The sequence below is a fragment of the Vidua macroura genome, chromosome 13 (assembly GCF_024509145.1).
Source record: "Vidua macroura isolate BioBank_ID:100142 chromosome 13, ASM2450914v1, whole genome shotgun sequence".
In the NCBI taxonomy this organism is placed as follows: domain Eukaryota; kingdom Metazoa; phylum Chordata; class Aves; order Passeriformes; family Viduidae; genus Vidua; species Vidua macroura.
The window spans coordinates 17,234,755-17,255,834 of NC_071583.1; the positions used below are offsets into that span (position 1 = coordinate 17,234,755).

The 21,080-nt window shown below is 54.7% G+C and overlaps 1 protein-coding gene across 3 annotated transcripts in view; it reads left to right on the forward strand.

The window, feature by feature from the left end:
• The window catches only part of BSN (bassoon presynaptic cytomatrix protein), an 87,593-nt gene that overhangs the window by 60,621 nt on the left and 5,892 nt on the right, over positions 1 to 21,080 (forward strand). For 2 of the 3 annotated variants that reach the window (XM_053989111.1, XM_053989112.1), the window contains 2 exons: positions 12,716 to 13,174; positions 14,200 to 20,838. In XM_053989111.1, the coding sequence (XP_053845086.1) occupies positions 12,716 to 13,174; positions 14,200 to 20,838 (7,098 nt within the window). Of the gene's footprint in view, positions 1 to 11,735; positions 11,793 to 12,715; positions 13,175 to 14,199; positions 20,839 to 21,080 lie in introns of those variants that run through there. The other variant, XM_053989113.1, reaches the window with a different exon arrangement.

Below are 21,080 nucleotides of genomic sequence, written 5' to 3' on the forward strand. Positions count from 1 at the left end.
AAAGTCCCGCAGGCATCTGTCTGTCTGCAGAAAGGGCAGCTCGGGAAGGAAATGCCTTCACAGATCATATTAAATTGAGTAAATATGTGATTCATATGATTTTTTAAATTTTTTTTAAAGCAACCATTTTATGTGAACTTCATCATTTCATTTCCTTTTGGCTTCTCAGCTTCATTCTTGCTGCATTACTCTTGAGATGGAGAATTGCAGCTCTTCCACCCCAGCAGCTGTAGCCAGTTCCTGGCTCCAGAGAGACTGGGTGCTGCTGGTGGCAACATTCATCCAGGTCAGGGTCACCATCAAATCACCAGCTGAGGGGCTATCAGCTATTCCTACTGAAGTTTAATTTAAAACAAGGTGGTTTTCAAAAGAATCTTAAGTTTAAAATAAGTACCGAAGGTGATGAAAATTGAATTGGCCCCACCAAGACACATTATCCCTCTGTAGGCAGCTCATGATTCCTGACTCCATCAAAGTGCCCAAAATGTGGGCTGGAAGGAGTCAGGAAACACTCAAGATGAGGCCAGATGGTGAGGACGGGGGATGTTCCTGGGGAGGATGGCTGGGAACTGTACCCCAAGCAGGTGGGAGATGTTGGCTCTGCCACTCCAGCTCTGCCATGGGCAAGAGGTGAGGGGATGGGAGAGGGTGTGCAAGGCATGAGTGTGGAAAGATGCTGCTGTGTATAATTTGGGAAGTAAAATGGCTCATCCATCTCCATTGTAACAACTCATGTTTCTAGAACGTTTCCCAGCCTTTTAGTGTAATAGTTTATTGACCTGCACAGCAGCATGAAAGATTATGGGAGTTAATTTTTCAAGCTTATCACTTGATATATTCCATAAAGGTAGTTCATTTAATTAAAATATTTCTGCTGCTGGAATTAGGACTCACAGCCTTGAAGCCTGGAGTGGAGTGCATGGGCTTTTTTTGAAGCAGCAGTCACTTAATGTGGTCAAGCAGCACTGCCCACAGAAACCAAAGCATCCAGTCCTCTAGGCACACATGCATTTCAGGGCAAAAATCATGGATGCAGATATCTCCTCCAGTGGTCCATCTGCTCCCCATGGAAGGACAATGGGAAAAGGGCTTTGGTAGCTCTTAGCAGTACAGCCCTGAGTACCCTCAGCCACCTTCATGTGGGGGTTTCAGTCTCTGCCAACATAGGGTTGTCTCTTGGGTTAATATTAAAAATTATAACTATTTTTAAAGCTTGGAAAGCTTTATGTGCAGGAACTGCAGGATGTTGGTTTGTGACGTCCTCAGCTTCCAAGCCACACCACTGATGGCTCGCCAGCCTGCTTTGAAATGATCCCTTGTGATCATGAAAGAGGTTCAAACTCAGTTTGCTGCTGCTGGACTGCTTTGGGGTGAGGGGACAGGGGAAGCAGCTCCTAGGGGGAGGAAGCTGAAGTTTCCCGAGATGCTGATTTTCTTCTGGTTTGGAAATGAGTGTCTGATAGACACTTGGGGCTCTCTGCAATTTAAAACAGAGCAATCAGACAGCTTGAATCTGCTTTTATCAGATGCAGCAAATTGCTAGTTGTATGGCTGGATATTTTAGTCAACACTAGTGCCTATGAAAAAAGAAGGTTTTGGTTAAATAAGACTCCTTTGATAAACTTAGCTTTTCTTGGATTTTCTTCCATTCAGTTGGAAAAACACATCGAGTAGTCTGTTTTCTGCAGAGTTGGCCAGGTTTCCCTTAGCAAGCATTATTTTTGCTGCAGACTCAAAATCTTCTGCATGCAGGTTCAAATGGCTTCTGAGGAGTCACAGTTACTGTGCCAAACGTGTGTGAAATAGCCACCAAGAACACCTTGCACCTACACCACACCTGCTTCAACAGGAGGGAGTCCATGGTGACTGGATATGGGCTCTGCTGGACCTGCTTCACATCTCCTGGGCATTATTGTGGGATTATTATCATGCAGCTGGTGTTCAGAGATGCTCCTCCTGCTGCCAACCTTGGTTGAGAAATACATCCTGATAATGGGCACTGTTAAAGATCAGGCTGGTTGGCAGGCTGATAAATACTGTTAAGGAGTACTGGATCACAGAGTAAATTACAATGCATGCCCAGATCGATTCAGACAAAAATGAACAATATATTACTTCGTTATCACTTGGGGAGAGTAGACTCCTGGCTCAGTGCTAGTGTTCGGCTGCTGGAAGGGGAGCTGTGCTGGATGGCACTGGAACTTGCTGAGAAGATGCAGCTTCTCAGTGGGTGCATCCCTGGCAGTGCCAGAGCAGGAACCCAGCAGTCCTCAGGGAGGGTATGCTGGGAACAACTGGTCTGTGTGTGGGTGAGAAGGGACAGGGAGCTTGGACATGGTGGAGAACAAGAGCTGCATTCCTCTCTTCTACATGGTTAGATGATGGTCATCCCAGTCTGGTCTGCAATGACTGTAAATGATCCAGATAGCTCTATAAATATCATGTTGGAGCAAAATGAGAAAATTGGAGCTTGCTGTCCTTGGGACAGCCATAGCTAATCTGTGAAAACCAGACCAAACCCTCTGCTGCTTTAATACCGTTGCCTGGATTTTATTGTGAACAGAAAATCTTCTTAATACTTCATCCATTTGGATCCAGTCTCTCAGAACTGAGCTGGTAGTTAATTTAGCTCTTTCTCTGAGATGAAACAGAGAGGAATAGTAAGACTCAGTGAAAAGGAAAATGAAAAGAGCTTTCAGCATCAGATTTGCTCTCTTGTTCCTCCTATTCTCCTTTTTCTGAAATACTCAGCACATGCTCACATGTCGCTTCCCATCATTGCACCTCCAGCTGTCCAGCCTGGACATGACTTTCCTCCCACTTCTCTGGAAAGATGCTCCATCTTGAGTCCATCCCAGGCCAGGGGCAGTTTTATCTCCACCTGCTCACTGCAGAAGGAAACATCAGGTAATGGTCAAGGTAGCGAAAGATATGTGGTGATAGCCAATGGCCAAGAAAAAACACAAGCACATCCAGACTGGAAATAACAACAGAGATAAATGAGTGACCAAGCTGCTACCCGGTGGTGGCGACTGTGGGAAATCAAGGGTGAGATGTGAAATTTGGACCAAAGTACTGAGGGGTGACCAGGTGTAGATGGGAGTGGCTGATAGTAACAGAGAGAATGGCCCGTTGGAGGAGATTGAGGGTTGGCCTCCATGTCTCCTCACCATCTCCAGGGAAACCCACTCAGGTTTATCTCCACCACCACTGGGAGGTGGCACCTCTGCTTCCTGTTCCCAAAGGCAGCTGGTTTCTTTCTGGATGTCTGTGTTAGTGCAGGAGCATGGCAGTGACACTGCTGCTCAGCAGGCCATTCCCAGGGCAATGGATGCTCACCCAAAGCCCTGGGAGTTCATCCCATGGCTATTAGACATGCCAAAAGCATCAAAGTGCTCTCCTTAATATCCTACTGATTTTTTTTTTTTAAATCTAATGAACTGGAAGGAAATATGTTGAGTGGGGAGAGATGTCTATATATATTCTACAAAAGCACCGGTTTCCAAATTTTGGACAGCTGTGTACCCTTTTTTAGCAGCCCCTTCACACAGCCCACACAGCACCCAGGCTCTCGCCTTCAGCTCGTTTGGAAATACACTTCCTTGATTGCAAAATAGTTTAAATCCTTTGACTTAGAAACATTCTTGCCGTTCAAATAGGATTTTTTTTTCTTTTTTTTTTCAAGCTCCAAAAATACAGAAGGTGCTTCCTGCCACAGCAGCTGCCCTAATTTTGGAGGGAATGGAAGATGGGCAGGCATGAGCAGGGGGGAGCCTGGCTCGTGGCTATGGCTGCACAGGGATGCAGGTGATGAGAAGCTTCCAGGTGGGAGCTGCTGGCTGTGAGGGCTTCAGCTGGATGCCAGAGCCAGGGGTTTATTCTGGGGTCCCAGCCAGATGTTGGTTGTCCAACCAACCCCTTGGCATTTGGGTCAGTCAAGGTGAGCTGCTTTCCCAGTTCTGTGGAATAAAATTTTTGGGGTCCAACAGTGAAATAACAATATCAAAAAGTAGTCTGAGCTTGACTAACACCACAGTTCCTCATAACGTGGAAAAGTTGCTGGCATTTTCCTCAGCTTCTGTCAAGCCAGATTTGGAAAGGACCCTTGCTGGGAGCTCTGGGACAGGCAGGGGACAGCAGAGCGGGATACCTGTCCACAGGTCAGCACTCCAAAAAGTTTATCTGCTTACTGCAACAGGCAGCGGTGCAGGGAAAGGGTCTGGAGCACAAGTCCTTTGAGGAGCAGCTGAGGGAGCTGGGAGGGCTCAGCCTGGAGAAAAGGAGGCTCAGGGGGAAACTTCAACTCTCTACAACTACCTGAAAGGACATTAGCCAGGAGGGGGTTGGTCTTCCCAAATAACAAGTGCTAGGATAATGGAAACAACCTCAAGTTGTGCCATGGCAGGTTTAGATTAGATATTAGGAAAAATGTCTTTGTGTCTTTGGAGAAAGTTTGTCAAGCACTGAAACAGGGTTCCCAGGGAAGTGATAGAATCACCACCCTTGGAGGGATTTAAAAGACATGCAGATGTGGCACTTGGGACATGGGTTAGTGGTGGCCTTGGCAGTGCTGGGGTAACAGTTGGACTCGATCTTACAGCTCTTTTCCAACCTAAACAATTCTGTAATTCTATGATTCCGCCTCCACTTCTGCCACAGGAGTACTGCCCAGGATGGGATACCCTGACCCAAGGTCATAGCCAGTGGGGTTTGCAGCTGGGCAAGGAGCTGCAGGTAGTCCAGGCTGGTCATGGTGGTGACAACCCCATCTGCAGCTCTCCTAGAGCCGCTCTCCTACAGCTCTCCTTGCGACGCTTTCCCCTTGGCGTGGCGGCGTTCACCGGCCTGGCCATCGGCTGCTGCAGTGGAATAAGCTGGACTTGGCAAGAGCACAGCTATTCCTCGAAGGCGAGCGGGGGATAGCATTGCTATTACTCATCAGTCAAAGACTTTCAGCTGGAATAATCCTCCGCTGGCTATGTGGAGTACGGAGCCGCAGGGTGGGAGGCCCCATGGGAGCTGTTTTGCTGACCCTCAGGCTCTGCCGTGGAGGGCTGGTTCATCCCTACTGCAGTCAGGAGCAGGGAGCATAATCCCTGGGATGAGACGTGCAAGGGGAAGGGAGAGACAAGGAGCAGGACTGCGATGGCCACTGTAGCACCTGGCTTTTAGTTATCTGGCTGCCCATCTCTACTTGCCTTCCCCTCTCCATGGCACCAGTAAAGGGGATGGGTTATGGAGCTGACACCTGGCTCCTGCTCCAGGTCCCCTCTGGGTAGATTTGGGGAGGGAGCACTGGTGCAATACACACTATCTTCCCTGCAGCTGTCACAGGGCTAGGAGGTGCCTCTGCCCACGTCCTTCCATCCCAACACGCTGGCAGCAGCTCCAGTGCTCAGCCATTGTGTGCAGCTTCTTCCATCCTCTCTTTCTGTGTCTGTTTTCCACCTGAGAGAGGTCCCAGCACAGAGAAGGGATGAAGTGGAGCAGATGGGAGGCAGAAAACAAGCCCTGTGAGGCAGAGCTCATCCTGGCGAGCTCATTACCCTGTGCTGCTTTTAATCACATTATTGCAGTGTGAAGGCCATCAATACATCACACACATTTAAAATAGAGCTGGGGAGGGACCATCAGCTCCATCAGCCTGAGACAAGCCACAGGAACAGATAAGAATAGTCTGTTGCTGGAAAACACATCACTGGGTGGCTTAGTCAAACGCTATAAATAGCAAGGGATTGAAATAACTGTGGTGGCTTTCAGGGGAGCTGATCTGCAAGCCCGGGGTTGCACTAAAACTTGCCCAGTTGATGGTAATGAAGTCAATTAGTGTGGAGCAGTTGGCAGCTGAGGAGACTCAGCTGCCTGAGGTGTGTGCAGTCCCCTCTCCATCTTTCCCTGCAGATGGACTTGGGAGCCTGTGGCGTTAGGCTGGGAGTGGTGTGAGGGAGCCAGGCAGGGGAAGGATGCATGGGGAGCTCCACTTGCTCCCCCAGCCTGGCAGGCATCAGCATTCTGGGCTCCAGAGACACGGCCTGCTGACCACTGCTTGGGAGTTCCTTTTAGTGCTCCTTTTTTGTTTACAGTTTATATATATATATATATCTACACACATGCTAAGCTTCAGAAGCAGCATTGCATTAGCAAGCACACATGCAGACGGTTCTGCATCTAGCTTGAGTGGGATTTTGAGGTAGTTTTAGAGCAAAAAAAAAGGCACAATCAAGGTAATAAAGTACTCCACACTTTCTGCCTTGTCTGTCCTGGAGGTGGCTGTCAATGGTGGTGTGGGACACACAACCCCACGCTCTGCCCAGGGATGCCTCTTTCTGCATGCTGCCCCCAGTTTCCCTTGTCTCTTCCTGGTACTGGGGCACCTGAATTCCTCTGGTCTGTTCCCACCACAGATGCACATCCCACAAGCACCTCCTTCATGTGCTCCATCTCTCCTCCTGATCTCTGGTGTTTCCGTCATCACAGCGCACGTTTTTGTTTCCTTGCCCTCGTTTCAAATCCCATCACTGCCTCAGCCTCCTAGGAGAGATAAAGGCTGGGGTGGAGGTAAAACCAGGCCTGTGGTTGTCTGCTGATGGCACATGATTGTTCAAAGCACCCTTTGTGAATGTGCCCTAGTCAGATTTTGTTTTACATCCTCCCCTCTGTAATCAAGAATCCCAGAGAAGAGCCTTTGGCACTGGTCAGCACACCCCCTTCCCTGCACCGTGTCCCAAAACTGTGGCAGCTGAGTCAAAGGTGCTCAGAGAGGTGTGGGGAGGGGATCTGGTGGGGCTCTGGAGAGTTCAGCTGGAGAATGGGCAAAATCCAAGGGGGAGTGAACATCAGCCAGTGTTCAGCCATTGGTATCTGAAATGAGCGAGCACCAGCGTTGCCTGAGGAGGCTGCAGCTGAGAGAGCTGAGAGAGGGAAGGGCACAGGAACACCTAGAAGGTGGGGAACCTGGCAGCCAGTGATCAAGCATGACTTAGTCCCTTTCCTTCAACACTGTGCTAAAAACCATGCACAGCATGGTCAGAGCTGCAGTGTTCTTAGCACAAGGATGCAGCGTGCTGGGGAACTGGGATCACATGGTGAGATGCCCCCATTTCTGCTGTGGGAGGGTGTGTGGAAGGTGTCTGGTTGTCAGGAGTCCTCCTAAACGGAGCTTTCCTGCTAGTGGGGCTGAGAAGAGGGCTTGGGAAGTGATTTTATGAGGTTCTTGTTAATTTGGATCTTGATTCAGATACCAGAAGTGTTTTCCATATTTTCCAGGCATCCATCTGTCACAGTGACGAGCCCTGCACAGTACTTGTCAGCAAATAAATTAAATATTCTGGTGAGATTCACTGCATTTAATGCTGGGAGATGAGATCTGGCTTGTGAGATACTTGTACCTCATGCTGCTTATCTTACTTTGTACAGATTTTTGTCCCAGTATTTTAATAGATACTGTTTTGATTGTTGAAAATAATGCTGTAGAGCATAAGTAACTGGGCAGAGTCCCAGGGGTCACGTTGTGGGGAGCAGTTTGTGTGGGGATAAAGACCATGGCTGAGCATCTTCCAGGCACTGGAGAGGCTGAGCCAAAGGGCCCAGGGGCTGATGGGGATGGTGGGACTGGTAACCAGCAGCTAACTGGGGAAGCTGGGAAGCTTCTGGCACCACTGGCTCCCACCAAGCCTCTCAGATCTCCAAGTCACTGAACAGAGGATTTGTGTTTAACTGTGATGCTGAAGCTCTCTGACTCCATCATTAAAAAAACCCAGCGGCGCTGGGGGAATTCAGCATTTAATTAACTTGCCAAGTGGTAACGTTGACCAGAATTATGCAGGAAGACTTCTATTCTTGTTAATTACAGTTTTGTTGTCGCCCATTAGTAAATTGAAACAATTGCAGGGTAAGACCTGGTGGAGGTTGGCCAGCACGGCTGTGGCCACCTGCCAGCCATCTCTGGAGCTCTGGGGAGGCTGGGCACACACCAGTCCCTGCAGCCCTCACTGCTGACCCCCCTACCCCCACCCTGCCTCGTCCCCCGGAGGGAGCACAGCACTTACAACACTTGCTGCCCCTTTAGCAGAGCCAGCAGGAATTGTGGCCAAATTCGGCATCCCCTGATGCCACTCGCATGGTGCACAGTTGAAACCTGGCATGGTCATTCCCACATAGATACAGTGTCTTAAATGAAGCTGCCTTCCCTCAGTCCCTCATGCCCTGCCCCCAGGGCTCTGTCCTGCCTCTTGTGACTCCAGCAGCACTGATTGTCTCTCCAGAAACCCACTTTTCCTGTGACTCTTCTGCAAATCCCAGTTCTTTGGAGGCAAGGAAAGCAGGGAGCCCGAGGAATCAGGGCAGTGACCCTCAAAGGCTGTAAGCTGATAACCAGCTGGGCTGGGCAGCCCCCAGCGGCCTCACCCCCCTGCCTCTGGCTGGCTGTGTTCCAGTGTGCCCTGCCGTGCCAGTGCCTCTTCATTTCAGATGGCATCTCAGGCACACTTTGGTTTCATCCCTCTTCTTAATTATTGATGCTTTCCTCTGCCTGGAGCCCACTCTGCATCCCAGCAGTGTTGCCCATCTTCCCTGTGTGCCACAGCCTTCCTCAGCCCCAATTCCCCATAACTGTGCTTCAACATGGTTAAACCCCCCCATGCCCACCACCACAGTGGTTCAAAGGCAGCAAACCTCAGTGCCAAGCAAAGCCCAATCCCCATCCTGATCAGGGCCAAGGTTTCCAGAATCTTTAAGTGTGGAGACTCAGACATAAGCTGCCGTGCCTTTGCCATAAGCTCTTTACCCATTTTCCACCCCAATAAGGGGCACCCTGGCTTTCTGGGCATCCAAGGGTTTGGACATGTAAAGCACTAATTACAGGCTAATTATTATTATCTTCGTGGGATCTGGTTAATCTCAATGGGGATTTACAAGCTGTTAGCAAAGCAGCCACTCCTCCAATGTTTGCATTTTTCTCAGGGGCAGCTTAATGCCCTTGGCCGTGTTCTCTGGGAAATGCTTGAGGCCAGGTTATATGGAGAAGGAAGCTGCTTCAGAGCCAGTCCCTCTGAGAGGGATCACAGGTGCTGTGGGATAACCAAACACCGAGCTGATAATGCTGCGGGAGAGGGACGGATCATTTGTCACCAGCAGAGCGTGGGGCACTGGCACAAGGCTGGGAGGTGCCTCAGCTTCAGCATCCTCACATCCTCACATTCTAAATCCCCCTGGGATTTAACCCTCAGACACATGACAGGTGTCAGTGCTGTGGTTGATGGGGCTGCAGAGGTCTCTCAAAGATGGAACAAAGAGCTCAGAATGGTTTACCGGAGTCATTCCCACTGGCACGGGCAGCTTTGCTTGCCTCCACCTTCCCACAGCTGCCGTGGGCAGGATTTCTGTCTTCCTCATGTGCATGGGGGATCTGGGCAGCTCACAGCTGCTGCTACTGGAGTGTTCATTGCAGCCAGTGTAAGCTGTGATGGCAAATGCTGCGCTGGTTGCAGCAGCACGGTCTGTGCTCACACACAGCTCCACATGGCAGTGGCTGTGCCAGGGATGGGGCTCTCCCACAGCTCAGGAAAATTCAGTTATCCCTTCACTACTTTTCTGCCATAACCTCACAGTCATTTTCCACAGGGGTTCAGATTGAAGCGCAGGGTGCAGGACTGTCAGCAGGGTCTCTTCAGCATTTAAGACCCTAGAGGTGCTGAAGGAAAAGTCAGTAAGAGAAGATGCAAACTCAGCATATGCCAGTGTCTCAGTTCAAGTGTCTCGGGCTTGGCAGGCACCTCTCACAGCTGGCAAAGCCCAAGGACCCTCTCTGCTTGCCCTTCCTTAGTTCCTGCCTTCCCGCTGTACCCAGGCCTTCCTGCCTGCTTTGAAAGACAAGGTGCATTTCAGAGTAGAGCTCCACAATCTTTTTGGCAGAGCTATTTTTAACAGAGATTGTTCCCTTATCCACTTCCCAGTGCAGTCCCATGAAGAGTCGAGCTGTCACATCTACGAGAGCAGGATGGCAGGGTGAGCTGCTCAAACTGGGACAGCTGCCAAGAGGAATGGCTGCAGAGCCACAGCTGGGAGGAACCTCAGGGAGGAGCCTCACACCAACCTGCAGAGACAACAGATCATAGAATCATAGAACAATTTGCATTGGAAGGGACCTTCATCTCGTCCCAACCCCTCTGCCATGGGCACAGTCACCTTCCACTAGACCAGGTTGCTCAAAGCCCCATCCAGCCTGATCATGAACTCTTCCAGGGATGGGCATCCCCATGGAGTAGATTAGTACTTTGCTTGTCTGGTTGTGGAGGAGCCCTAAGCCTTGTACTGATGAGATCACACACCAGCAGTGACATCTGCCTCTCCATGGGCTCCTTGAATGGGACCTGATTGGCACTCAGCATCTGCAGCACTGGTGGCCAGTGTTGGCCTTCCATGGTCTTTCTGGGCTTGAATTTTTCTCTGGAAGGGCAAAAGCAGTTGTGCCCATCACATATGCAGAGGTCCCCAGTCACCAAAGTCTAGCAGGTTGGGGCATGATGAGGATATACAATGCCCCCCTCAGGGAGGGTGTAAAGGATCTGAGTGAGGCAGGCTGGGTAGTTCAAGGCAAGCTGATCTCCTCAAGCTCCTTCAGGACCATGGTGGGAGCTGGTGTGGTAGTGTGGCAGACAGGTATGGGCAGGAGCTGAGCTGAGCTTTGCCCTAGCACATCCAACCCATCCCCTGTGCATTGTGCCCTGCCCTCACTGCCTGCATCAAGGAGAGAGCTCTAGCAGAGAAAAATGGGATCCCTGAATGAAAAATGAAAGGTTGTGTATTTCCATGAGGCATGGTTTCAATTTGTGTCACACAATCACATTTCCTTCTGTGGTCTGGAATAATTACACAGCAGAGTGGGGCAAGCAGATCTGATTCAGAGGCACGGGAATGAGTTCTGAAATAAAAGAAGACAAATGCAATCATTAAGATACAATAGGCTGCACTTGCCCCTTAATTAGACTTTCTCTTTGATTAAGCAGTAATTAAATATTACTGTGCTGAAAGGGATTTTTTTAAATGGCCCTCCGAAGCCCTAATGTATTCTTAAGATGTTTGTGTGAAGAGCAGGGGCTGCTGCAGGGTGCTGGGTGTGGGAGGATGTTTTACACCTGCCCCTTTCCTGCAGGAGCAGCCCTCCTCCCCCTCTGCTCCCTGGAGAGCAAGGGGCTAGATGGCTGCTCCTGGGCTGGATTGCTGCACAAGTGAAGATGTGTCTGGGGGAAAGCCCTGCTGCTCCTGGCCACCACCAGCTGCAAGGCATCTCCAGCATCTCATCAGAACCTGGAGACCCCTGGGATGCAGATGACAAGGCTATCACAGTTCTGCTGTCCCATAGGTATGGGATTTGGAGTCATGAATTAGAATAATGAAATTGTTCAGGTTGGAAAAGACTCTTGGAATCATAGAGTCCAACTGTTATGCCAGCACTGCCAAGGCCACCACTAAACTCTGTCCCTAAGCACCACATCTACACATCTTTTAAATCCCTTCAGGGATGGTGACTCCACTGTTTCCCTGAGCAGCCTGTCCCAGTGCTTGACAACCCTTTCAATGAAGAAATTTTTCCTAATATTCAATCTAAACATCCCCTAGTGCAACCTGAGGCTGTTTCCTCAATGTCATTTTGATGAACCTCATCTTCTCCAGGCAGACGATGGCCTCTGGGGCCCCAGGGCACACAGCCCTGGCCCCAGGCTGGTCCAACTGAAGACCAAGACCACCTCTCGGACAGCATGACAGCTCCTCAGGGCCAGCCACCCCTTGAGGTTAGCCACCCTGAGCTTTGGGATCCATGGATCAGCAAAGGAGAAGTCTGGGAAAAGAACCTGGAGCATATTGTGGGGTTAGCAGCAAAACTGAAAAGATTTAAGATGCTGAAACATCTAAAGGGAAGGAGATGTCAGGCCCCTATTCCTGGACATCCCTGCGTGGGTAAAAATAGCCCTTGGGCAACCCAGGGGAGGAAAGCGCTTCTGATCTCTTAATGCAGAGCCCCTGCCTTAGCCCTGTGGGCTCTCTGCCACTCACAACCCTGCTTGCCTCTGCTTTTTCCAGGCCATAAAACGACAGCTCTTGCTGAGAATTTCACTAGACAAGATTGTCTTGTTCTTTTCCTGCACAGCATGTACTTTGTTTAATATATTTGGGAAATTCTGGCATACTTGTGTACCCACTATTTTTGTTAACCTAGAAAAAAAGAGCCATAAGTGTTATGATTATGCTATTAAACCTTTATTGTATCAAAGAAAACAAATCAGAGTGAGAGAGGAGCTGTACAGAGCTGAGAAGTGTTAAGCTACGGTAGTAATCTGTCTTTAATTGTTTAATTTCTCTTAAAACTGAAATACCACAAGGCTGAAGAATGAAAGAGCTGGTGATGCTGAGGGATTTTGGGCGAGAGTGTGCAATCCCTGTGCTGCAACCTCTGAGTTGCAGAGGTCTCTGCAACCTCTGGCTGGACATCTCTGGGTTCTGGACAAGGGTAGGGATGGGTTGAAGCTGGATGTGGATGGTTTGCAGGGTATGGCTATGACACTGCATGCCCCTCCACAGCTGGTTATTTGGTTTGGGTGGGCCGAATCCTTTGCACCATTGCCAGGTGTCCCACCAGCAGAGCTCCTCCGTGAGATCCCTGCTGGGGTGAAGCTCGCAGAATTTCAACAGGACTTTTCCTTCCATTCTTTTGCAGAAGAACGAATGGCTGTGCTTGAACTGCCAAACTCAGCGGCTGCTCGAAGGCAGCCTCGGCGACCCTGCCCCAATGCCACTGCCTACCCCAAAGCCGCCATCCACCGGCTCCCCGCGGCACCAGCCGCCCGCCGCCGGCCAGCAGAGAGCGCCCACGCCGGCACCCGTGCCCGCCGAGCCAGCACGCCCCGAGCAGCAGCCCTCGCCCGCCAGGAGCCTCCGGGCTGCTGAGCCGAGCAGGACCGCGAGCCCTGCCCCGGTAGAGAAGAAGCACCCACCGCCAGCAGAAAAGAAGCCCCCGGTGCCGGCAGAGGAAAAGCCCCTGCCCAAAGCTGCCCCGGAGCCTTCCAGAGCTCCTGAGAGCGTCGCTCCAAAGGGGAAGAGTATGACCCCCAAACCAGAGGTGGAGAGAAAGGAGAGCCAGGCACTCCCCGAGGCGCCACGGGCAAAGGAGCAGGAGGTGAGCTCTCAGGGTGCATCCAGCTCCGAGCCTCCCTGGGCACCACAGCCTGCTCCAGGCTGGCGTGGTACTGAGCTGTGCCTCTATCAGTAGTTGTGCCCACAAATGGGGAAGGACCTTCACAGGCTCCATGGCAGCATGCTGATATTTGCCTTCTTTTTATTAGGATTACATCAACTCAGGCAAAATGCGATAGTTCAGGTCATGTCTGGCCTCTGGATTTCTTTTAAAATAATAGAAGGGTAGTTGGGATTTGTTGTCAAATGGAAAACTCAGCATTCCATGTTGCAGCAGTGGTTGTTTTTCTGTTCTTTATCCCACCTTTTCTAAAATTCAAAACAATTTGGGGAAACATTTGGCTGTCTTGGGATCGTGTTTCCCCACAAGCAACCATCCCAGCAGCAGCCAGCAGAGCCCCCCATGGGGAGGGGACATGGCAGAAGGTCCCCACCTGGGAGGGAATGGCTGCCCCCCTCGCTGCTGTGCAGCCCCCAGAGAAGAGGCTCCTTGGGTCCCCAAAATCAAGTGGTCTGTGGTGCCTCTGTGCTGGCAGTGTGGCAGGTCCTGCCAGTAGCACCGGGGCTGGGTGTGATGGCACAGTCCCCATGGCTCAGAGACTTGTCCCTCACACTGCCTAATTGTCAAGCCAATTAAAGGGGGCTATTTATTTCTGCTGTCATCTAGCAAGAATCCTGGGGCCGGCCCTGCCTCTGAAGGGTGCCTTGGGGGCTGCAGGCCCAGTTTTTCAAACATATTTATTAGTCCCCCAATGTATTTATGCCCAGGGCCATTTGCTGTACCATCCCCTGCTTCACCACACCCTCTAACCTGCCTTTATTAGCACAGACAAGTTGCTGATGTGCCACTGAATTGGGGAATACAGGGTGGCCCCCAGCCTTTGCTCTGAGCTGGCTCCCAGTGGTTCCCAGACTTTCTGTGTGCTCCTTGGGAGACGGTTTGGGGGACGTAGGAGCAGCAGCTCTGGAGCTGCCTGGATCTGACACTGTGTTCTCCCTTGCCTGCAGGATGGCAGCAAGCCTTACCCCCCAGACCTGTCCCGCAGCCCTCAGAGCCTCAGCGACACCGGCTACTCCTCTGACGGCATCTCCAGCTCACAGAGCGAGATCACCGGCCTGGTGCAGCAGGAAGAGGAGAAGCTGAGCAGCACCGGGCTGGCTGGGCAGAGCCCCCCCAGCCCCTCTGAGCTCACCAAGTTGGAGAGCAGCATGAGGCCTCTCCTGGAAGGCCGGGGTGCACCGACACAGTCCCCGGAGCGTAGCAAGAGCCGCACAGAGCCACAGGAGGACCAGCGGCAACAGCAGCGGCCACGGTACCTCTCCATCACCCCTGAAGCCTTTGACTCAGACGAGGAGCTGGAGGACATCCTGGAAGAGGATGAGGAGTGGGAGAACCAGCGGGAGCGTCGGGAGAGTGCGGAGTCCTCAGATGAGTTTGGCAGCAAGCTGCGGCATGACTATGTGGAGGACAGCAGCGAGGGGGGCTTCTCCCCAGTGCCCCCCCGGAGCAAGGGCCAGGAGGCAGAGATGACAGATGAGGAGTTCATGCGGAGACAGATCCTGGAGATGAGTGCTGAGGAGGACAACCTCGAAGAGGAGGAGGAAGGCTATGGGCGCACCAAGTACAGCGTCCCCAAAGCTGGTCAGAAGACTGAGGCAGAGAAGGGCAAAGAGCCAGCGTCGGCCAAGCGGCGCCTGCCACATGGTGCGAGCAGCATGTACACAGAGGAGAGCAAAGAGGTGGAGGCAGTGGAGGGTGATGACTTGAGCACGGCCCAGGGTGGGCTGCGGCGATTCAAGACCATTGAGCTGAACAGCACAACTGGCTATGGCCGGGAGATGGAGATTGGCCAGGAGCCAGATACCAGTGTGGACCGGGAGCCCGAGCTGGAGATGGAGAGCCTGACAGGCTCCCCTGAGGAGCGCTCACGGGGCGAGTACTCATCCACCCTGCCAGCCACAACGCCCAGCTACACCTCAGGCACCTCACCCACCTCCATCTCCTCACTGGAGGAGGATAGCGACAGCAGCCCCAGCCGCCGGCAGCGACTGGAGGAGGTGAAGCAGCAGAGGAAGGCTCGGCATCGCTCACATGGCCCCTTGCTGCCCACCATTGAGGATTCATCTGAGGAGGAGGAGATGCGGGAGGAAGAGGAGCTCCTGCGGGAGCAGGAGAAGATGCGGGAGGTGGAGCAGCAGCGCATCCGGAGCACAGCACGCAAGACCAAGCGTGACAAGGAGGAGCTAAGGGCCCAGCGGAGGAGGGAGCGCTCCAAAACCCCCCCCAGCAATCTCTCCCCCATCGAGGACGCCTCCCCCACAGAGGAGCTGCGACAGGCGGCAGAGATGGAGGAGCTGCACCGCTCCTCTTGCTCCGAGTACTCGCCTTCCATTGACTCAGAAGCAGAGAGCTTTGATGCTGTGGCCTCCAAGCTGTACAAGTCTGGCAGCGAATACAACCTGCCCACTTTCATGTCACTGTACTCCCCGACAGAGAAGGCGGAGAGTGCTACCAGCCAGCCCGTCAGCAAGCCCCTGAAAAGCGCCGAGGAAGCCTATGAGGAGATGATGCGGAAGGCAGAGATGATGCAGAAGCAGCAGGTCCAGCAGGCCCAGCCTGCCTCTTCCTACAGCAGCACCTACCAGCAGGTTGGCTACCGCAGTACTGAGGGCCAGAACGGCTTTGACTACCAATATGGCGAGGAATACCAGTACGACAGCGGCCTCACGCGCCCCTCCCAGCCCGACTATTCCAGTGCCCTGCCGAAGGCAGGAGCAGTGTACGAGGAGATCCTGCAGACCTCACAGAGCATCTCCAGGATGCACCAGTCCTCTTCCTTTGACCTGGCCCTCAAGCAGGGTGAGAAGGTGAAGGGGCAGGAGGAGGCATACCAGGAGAAGCGCTTCCTCAATGCAGAGAGCGCCTACGCTGACCTGCTGAAGCAGAACGGCGGCCCACTCACCCCTGGCACAAGCCCCACACAGCTCTCTGCTCCTGTCTCCTTCGCCAGCTCCGACAGCAGCACCGGCAAGACTATTCCTGATGTCCGAGTCACTCAGCATTTTGCAAAAGAGGGACAAGACCTAGCCAAGCTCCAGAGTGCCCCGGTAGCACCCAGCCCAGTATCCAAGGCTACTACCACTCCTTATGCTTACAGCAAAGGCACCAGCACAGTGACAACAGCAGCAGGCAGCCCTGGGAGTGCGCTGCAGAGCTACAGCTCACCAAGTCCGGAGGCCCCATCCGTAGCTGGGAGAAGCTACACTCCATCAAAGAGCACTGTCAGCTATGGCTCACAGACCGAGGATACCACCAGAAGCAGGACGGTGGAGATCAGCGTGCAGACAGCCAGGGAGAAGATCCCAGCTGTGAGTGACAGCAAGCCCACACTGCCCAAGACATACACCTTCTTCAAGAGCTCCAGCCCTCCACTCTCACCCACCTCACCCACACAGAGTCCCACCCGCACCACAAAGGCCACGGCAGAGTTTTCCACACAGACACAGAGCCCAGTACTCTCTTATGATGGTCCTTCTGCTGCTGCTGCTGGCCCGGACGCCTCTTCCTCCATGGTGGTGCAGGGGACGCAGACGCCGCACCGGGCGGGCTCGCCACGCCTGACTCGGCAGGCCTCCTCACAGGACTCCCCCTTCATGGTGATCACACTGGCAGCCGATGCAGCCAGCCAAACCAAGCCAGTCAGCTCTGGCGCCTTGACATCTCCCACTTCGTCCCCCACCAGGCCAAGCCGGCAGCTGCTGGCACATGGTTACACCCAGACACCAGAGCCAGAGCAGCCAACAGGTGCCTACATCAGGGCACAGCCAGTGAAAGACCACGCCCAGAAAGCACCTGCCGTGACTTCAGCCGCTGACGGCATCACAGGACTGTACAGCTGGGGAGCACTCCCCGCAGAAAACATCTCCCTCTGCCGCATCTCCTCCATCCCCGGTACGTCCCGGGTGGAGCCAGGGCCCAAGGTGCCAAGCAGCAACGCTGTGGACTTACGGACTGCATTGAAGTCTGCCCCCATCATCATAACAGACCAAGGCATGGATCTCACGTCCTTGGCCACCGAGGCCAGGAAGTACTGCCTGACCCTGGACCATATCCCCAACCGGCAGTCCACAGCCATCCAGCCTTTGATCATCAACCTCAATGCCCAGGAGCAGCCCCACTCCATCATCGCAGCAGCCAGCACTGCCAGCCTGGCCATCGCCTCTCCCATGATTCTCTCGCAGTCCAAGCAACCCATGGTCTATGGAGACCCTTTCCAGAGCCGTGTGGATTTCGGGCAGGGGACCGGGAGCCCAGTGTGCTTGGCGCAGGTGAAGCAGGTGGAGCAAGGTGTCCAGACAGCCACTGTCAGAGCCAGTGGGGTGGCCAGTGGCAAGCCTGAGCCCACTGCTGCCCCACAGACCAAATTTGCAAGGTACGGCATGCCGGGACAGATGGTGAAGAAGGACGTGCTCCTCACCCAGACCGGTGGGGCACAGAATGCCAGCGGCCTCCCACAGTCTTTCCCACCAGAGCCAGGATCGGAGGTGTACCGGGCAGTGCCAGTAGAGCTGAAGAGCCAGAGCCCTCTCCTTGCCCTGGGTGGCAAGAAATCCCAGGTGATGATGGTGCAGATGGAGGAGGCAGCGACTGGCCCGGTGACCAAAGTGCTGAAGGAGGAGGTGCCAGCCAACGTCCTGGACCTCACGGGCGTGAAGCCAGAGAGCCAGGTGGCCTGCTGTGACATGGTATACAAGTTCCCCTTTGGTGGCAGCTGCACAGGTGCTTTCAACCCCACCTCCAAGATGCCAGAGAAGAAAACCGGGGAGGCGGCAGTGATGCCTGGTCGGAAAGCTGGTGGACCAATGTATGGCGGCAGAGAGCCAGAGCTGCCAGAGACCTTCCCTTACCGGGAGCAGCCGGCCCCGACACCTGCACTCTACGAGGAGCAGAAGTTCTACCCAGCCAGCGCCTTCGGACGACTCTACTCCTCCATGTCAGACACGAACCTCTCTGAAATCGGGATGAGCTACTACCACACAAAGGGGGATCAGTCCTTCCCTGCCCCAGCAGGTGATGCCGCTGTGGACCTCAGCACCATGAAGCACTCCTACAGTGTGGGCTTTGCCGAGGGGGGTTACCTGGGCCAGGGGCCACAGTATGGCTCTTTTTCCGACCTCCGCCAACCAGGAGAGCTGCTGAGTCACCCCTTTCCCATGCGGAGGTACAGCTCGGCCTCCAACATCTACTCTGATTACCGTTTCTCACACCGGGGGGACCTGGCCAGCTTCCAGGAGTCCAGCCTGGCCCACTACAGTGCCACCACGGCACGTGAGATCAGCCGCATGTGTGCTGCCCTCAACTCCATGGACCAGTACGGGGGCCGGCATGCCAATGGCCCTGATGTGCTGCCTTATGGCCCCAGCACCGGGCAGGGGGGCACAGGGGGTTTGGCAGCTCAGCAGCAGGGCCCTGTACCCCCCAAACCCAGTGGGATGTACAACCCCACCTTCCCTGAGGGACGGCAGGGCTTCAGCAACCTGGCACAGTACAACATTCCTGGTGTCCGCCTGGGCACCATCCGGCAAATGCTTCCTTCCACCGCAACCGTGCGGGCCGCCGACGGCATGATCTACTCCACCATCAACACCCCCATCGCCTCCACGCTGCCCATCACCACCCAGCCAGCCTCAGTGCTGCGGCCCATGCTGCGTGGGCTATACAGACCCTATGGCCCAGGCGGTGTGGCAGCAGTCCCACTGGCCAGCTTGGCCAGGCTGCCAGTTGTCACCCCCCGTGTCCCGCTTGCAGCACAAGGCCTCTACCGCTTCCCGACCCCAAGCCGGCCAGCCCCAGCAGCCTCGATGATGGAGACACCCGTGTACCTGGGGAAGCCCGTCGCCAGCACAGCACCGGCAGCAGTGGGAGCTGCTCCCGCTGCCAAAGCACCTGCTGCCCCCGCCGCACCTGCCAGTGGCTTGCAGAGAGCAGAGCCGCCACCAGCTGCCCCCCGTGCAGAGGCGCCAGCAGCACCAGCAGCCCCCAAGGAGAGTGGGCCAGTGGCCACAGCGCCCAAGCCACCACTGGATGGAGCTCAGCGGGAGGAGCGGGAGCGGGAAGAGGAGCGTCAGCGCAAGCAGCAGGAGCATGTGCTGCAGCTGGAGCGGGAGCGCGTGGAGCTGGAGAAGCTGCGGCAGCTGCGGCTGCAGGAGGAGCTGGAGCGGGAGCGTGCCGAGCTCCAGCGGCACCGGGAGAAGGAGCAGCTGCTGGTGCAGCGGGAGCTGCAGGAGCTGCAGTGCATCAAGCAGCAGGTGCTGCAGCAGCAGCAGGAGGAGCGGCACGCGCAGCTGGCACTGCAACGGGAGCAGCTCGCCCAGCAGCGCCTCCAGCTTGAGCACATCCACCAGCTCCAGCACCAGCTGCAGCAGCAGCTGGAGGAGCAGAAGCGGCAAAAGACCATCTTCCCCACTCCCGTGGAGCCCACTGCCCGCCCACCCGAGGGGCCCGCTGAGGCGCCGCGGGTGCTGCCGCACAATGGGCAGGCATGGCCCCCACCGGGCCAGACACCCCCAGAGGGGCCTGCCGGTCCCCGTTACCCCATGCCACAGCGGCCACTCAGCAGCTCGGCCTCGGACATGTCACTTCAAGTCGAGGAGTCCTGGGAGCCCGGCCGGGGCATCAAGAAGAGGAACTCGATGCCACGGCTGAGGGATGCCTACGAGAAGGAGACCTTTGCGGCGCGGAAGATGGCGGACAGCAGCGTGCAGACAGATGAGGAGGACGGCGAGGAGCGGTTCATGCTGTCGCGGCGGCGGCGGACGCGGCGCAGCGCTGACTGCAGTGTGCAGACGGACGAGGAGGACAGCGGGGAGTGGGAGCAGCCCGTGCGCCGCCGGCGCTCCAGGGCCTCACGGCACACTGAGGCCAGCACCGAGGGCAAGACGGACGGGGCAACCCGCACAGCCAGCGTGGGTATCCAGACCATCAGCGACTGCTCAGTGCAGACAGAGCCCGACCAGCTCCTCCGTGTCTCCCCCTCCATTCACATCACCACCCATGACCCCCGAGTGGAGATTGTAAAGTACATCTCAGCCCCAGAGAAGACGCAGCGGGGTGAAAGCCTAGCCTGCCAGACAGAGCCAGAGCCAGCTCCCCAACCTGGCGTTGTGGTCCCCCAGTTGACGGTGCCTACTACCATCCCGCCCTACTCCACCAACCTCCAAATCGTGAGCACAGGCCCCCTGGACCCCCACACTGTCCGGCAGCAGACTCTGGGCAAGTTTGAGAAGAAGAAGCCAGATCCCCTGGAAATTGGTTACCAATCCCATCTGCCGGCTGAATCCCTCTCCCAGCTGGTAACCCGCCAGCCACCCCGCTCTCCCCAGGTCCTCTACTCACCTGTCTCACCCTTGTCCCCCCATCGCCTCCTGGAGTCCTCCTTTGCCACCAGCGAGCGGCTGAACAAGGCCCACGTCCCCCCACAAAAGCACTTCACCACCGACTTAGCCCAGCGCCAGCAGACGCTGCCGCGCCCCATCAAGACCATGCAGCGCTCCCTGTCTGACCCCAAGCCCATCAGCCCCACCTCTGAGGATGCCAGCAAGGACAGGTTCTCCCTCTACCAACACCCACTGCTCCCCAGCTCACAGGTATGTCACCACAGGGAACAACCTTACCCTCAGGCAACAGCCCCAGGAGGCACCTCGGGACACTGCGGTTTCATTAGTGCTGTGGCAATTAATATTTCAGAAGGCCGGTCCCCGCAGCAGCTGATGGCAGCCAGCAGGCACAGACGTGCATGCCAATACCAGCAGCTAGAGGGAGGCCCTGGAGGTCCATTGGCTGCATGAGCAGGCAGGAGATGCTGCGGGTTGGCAGCATCAGGGCTGTC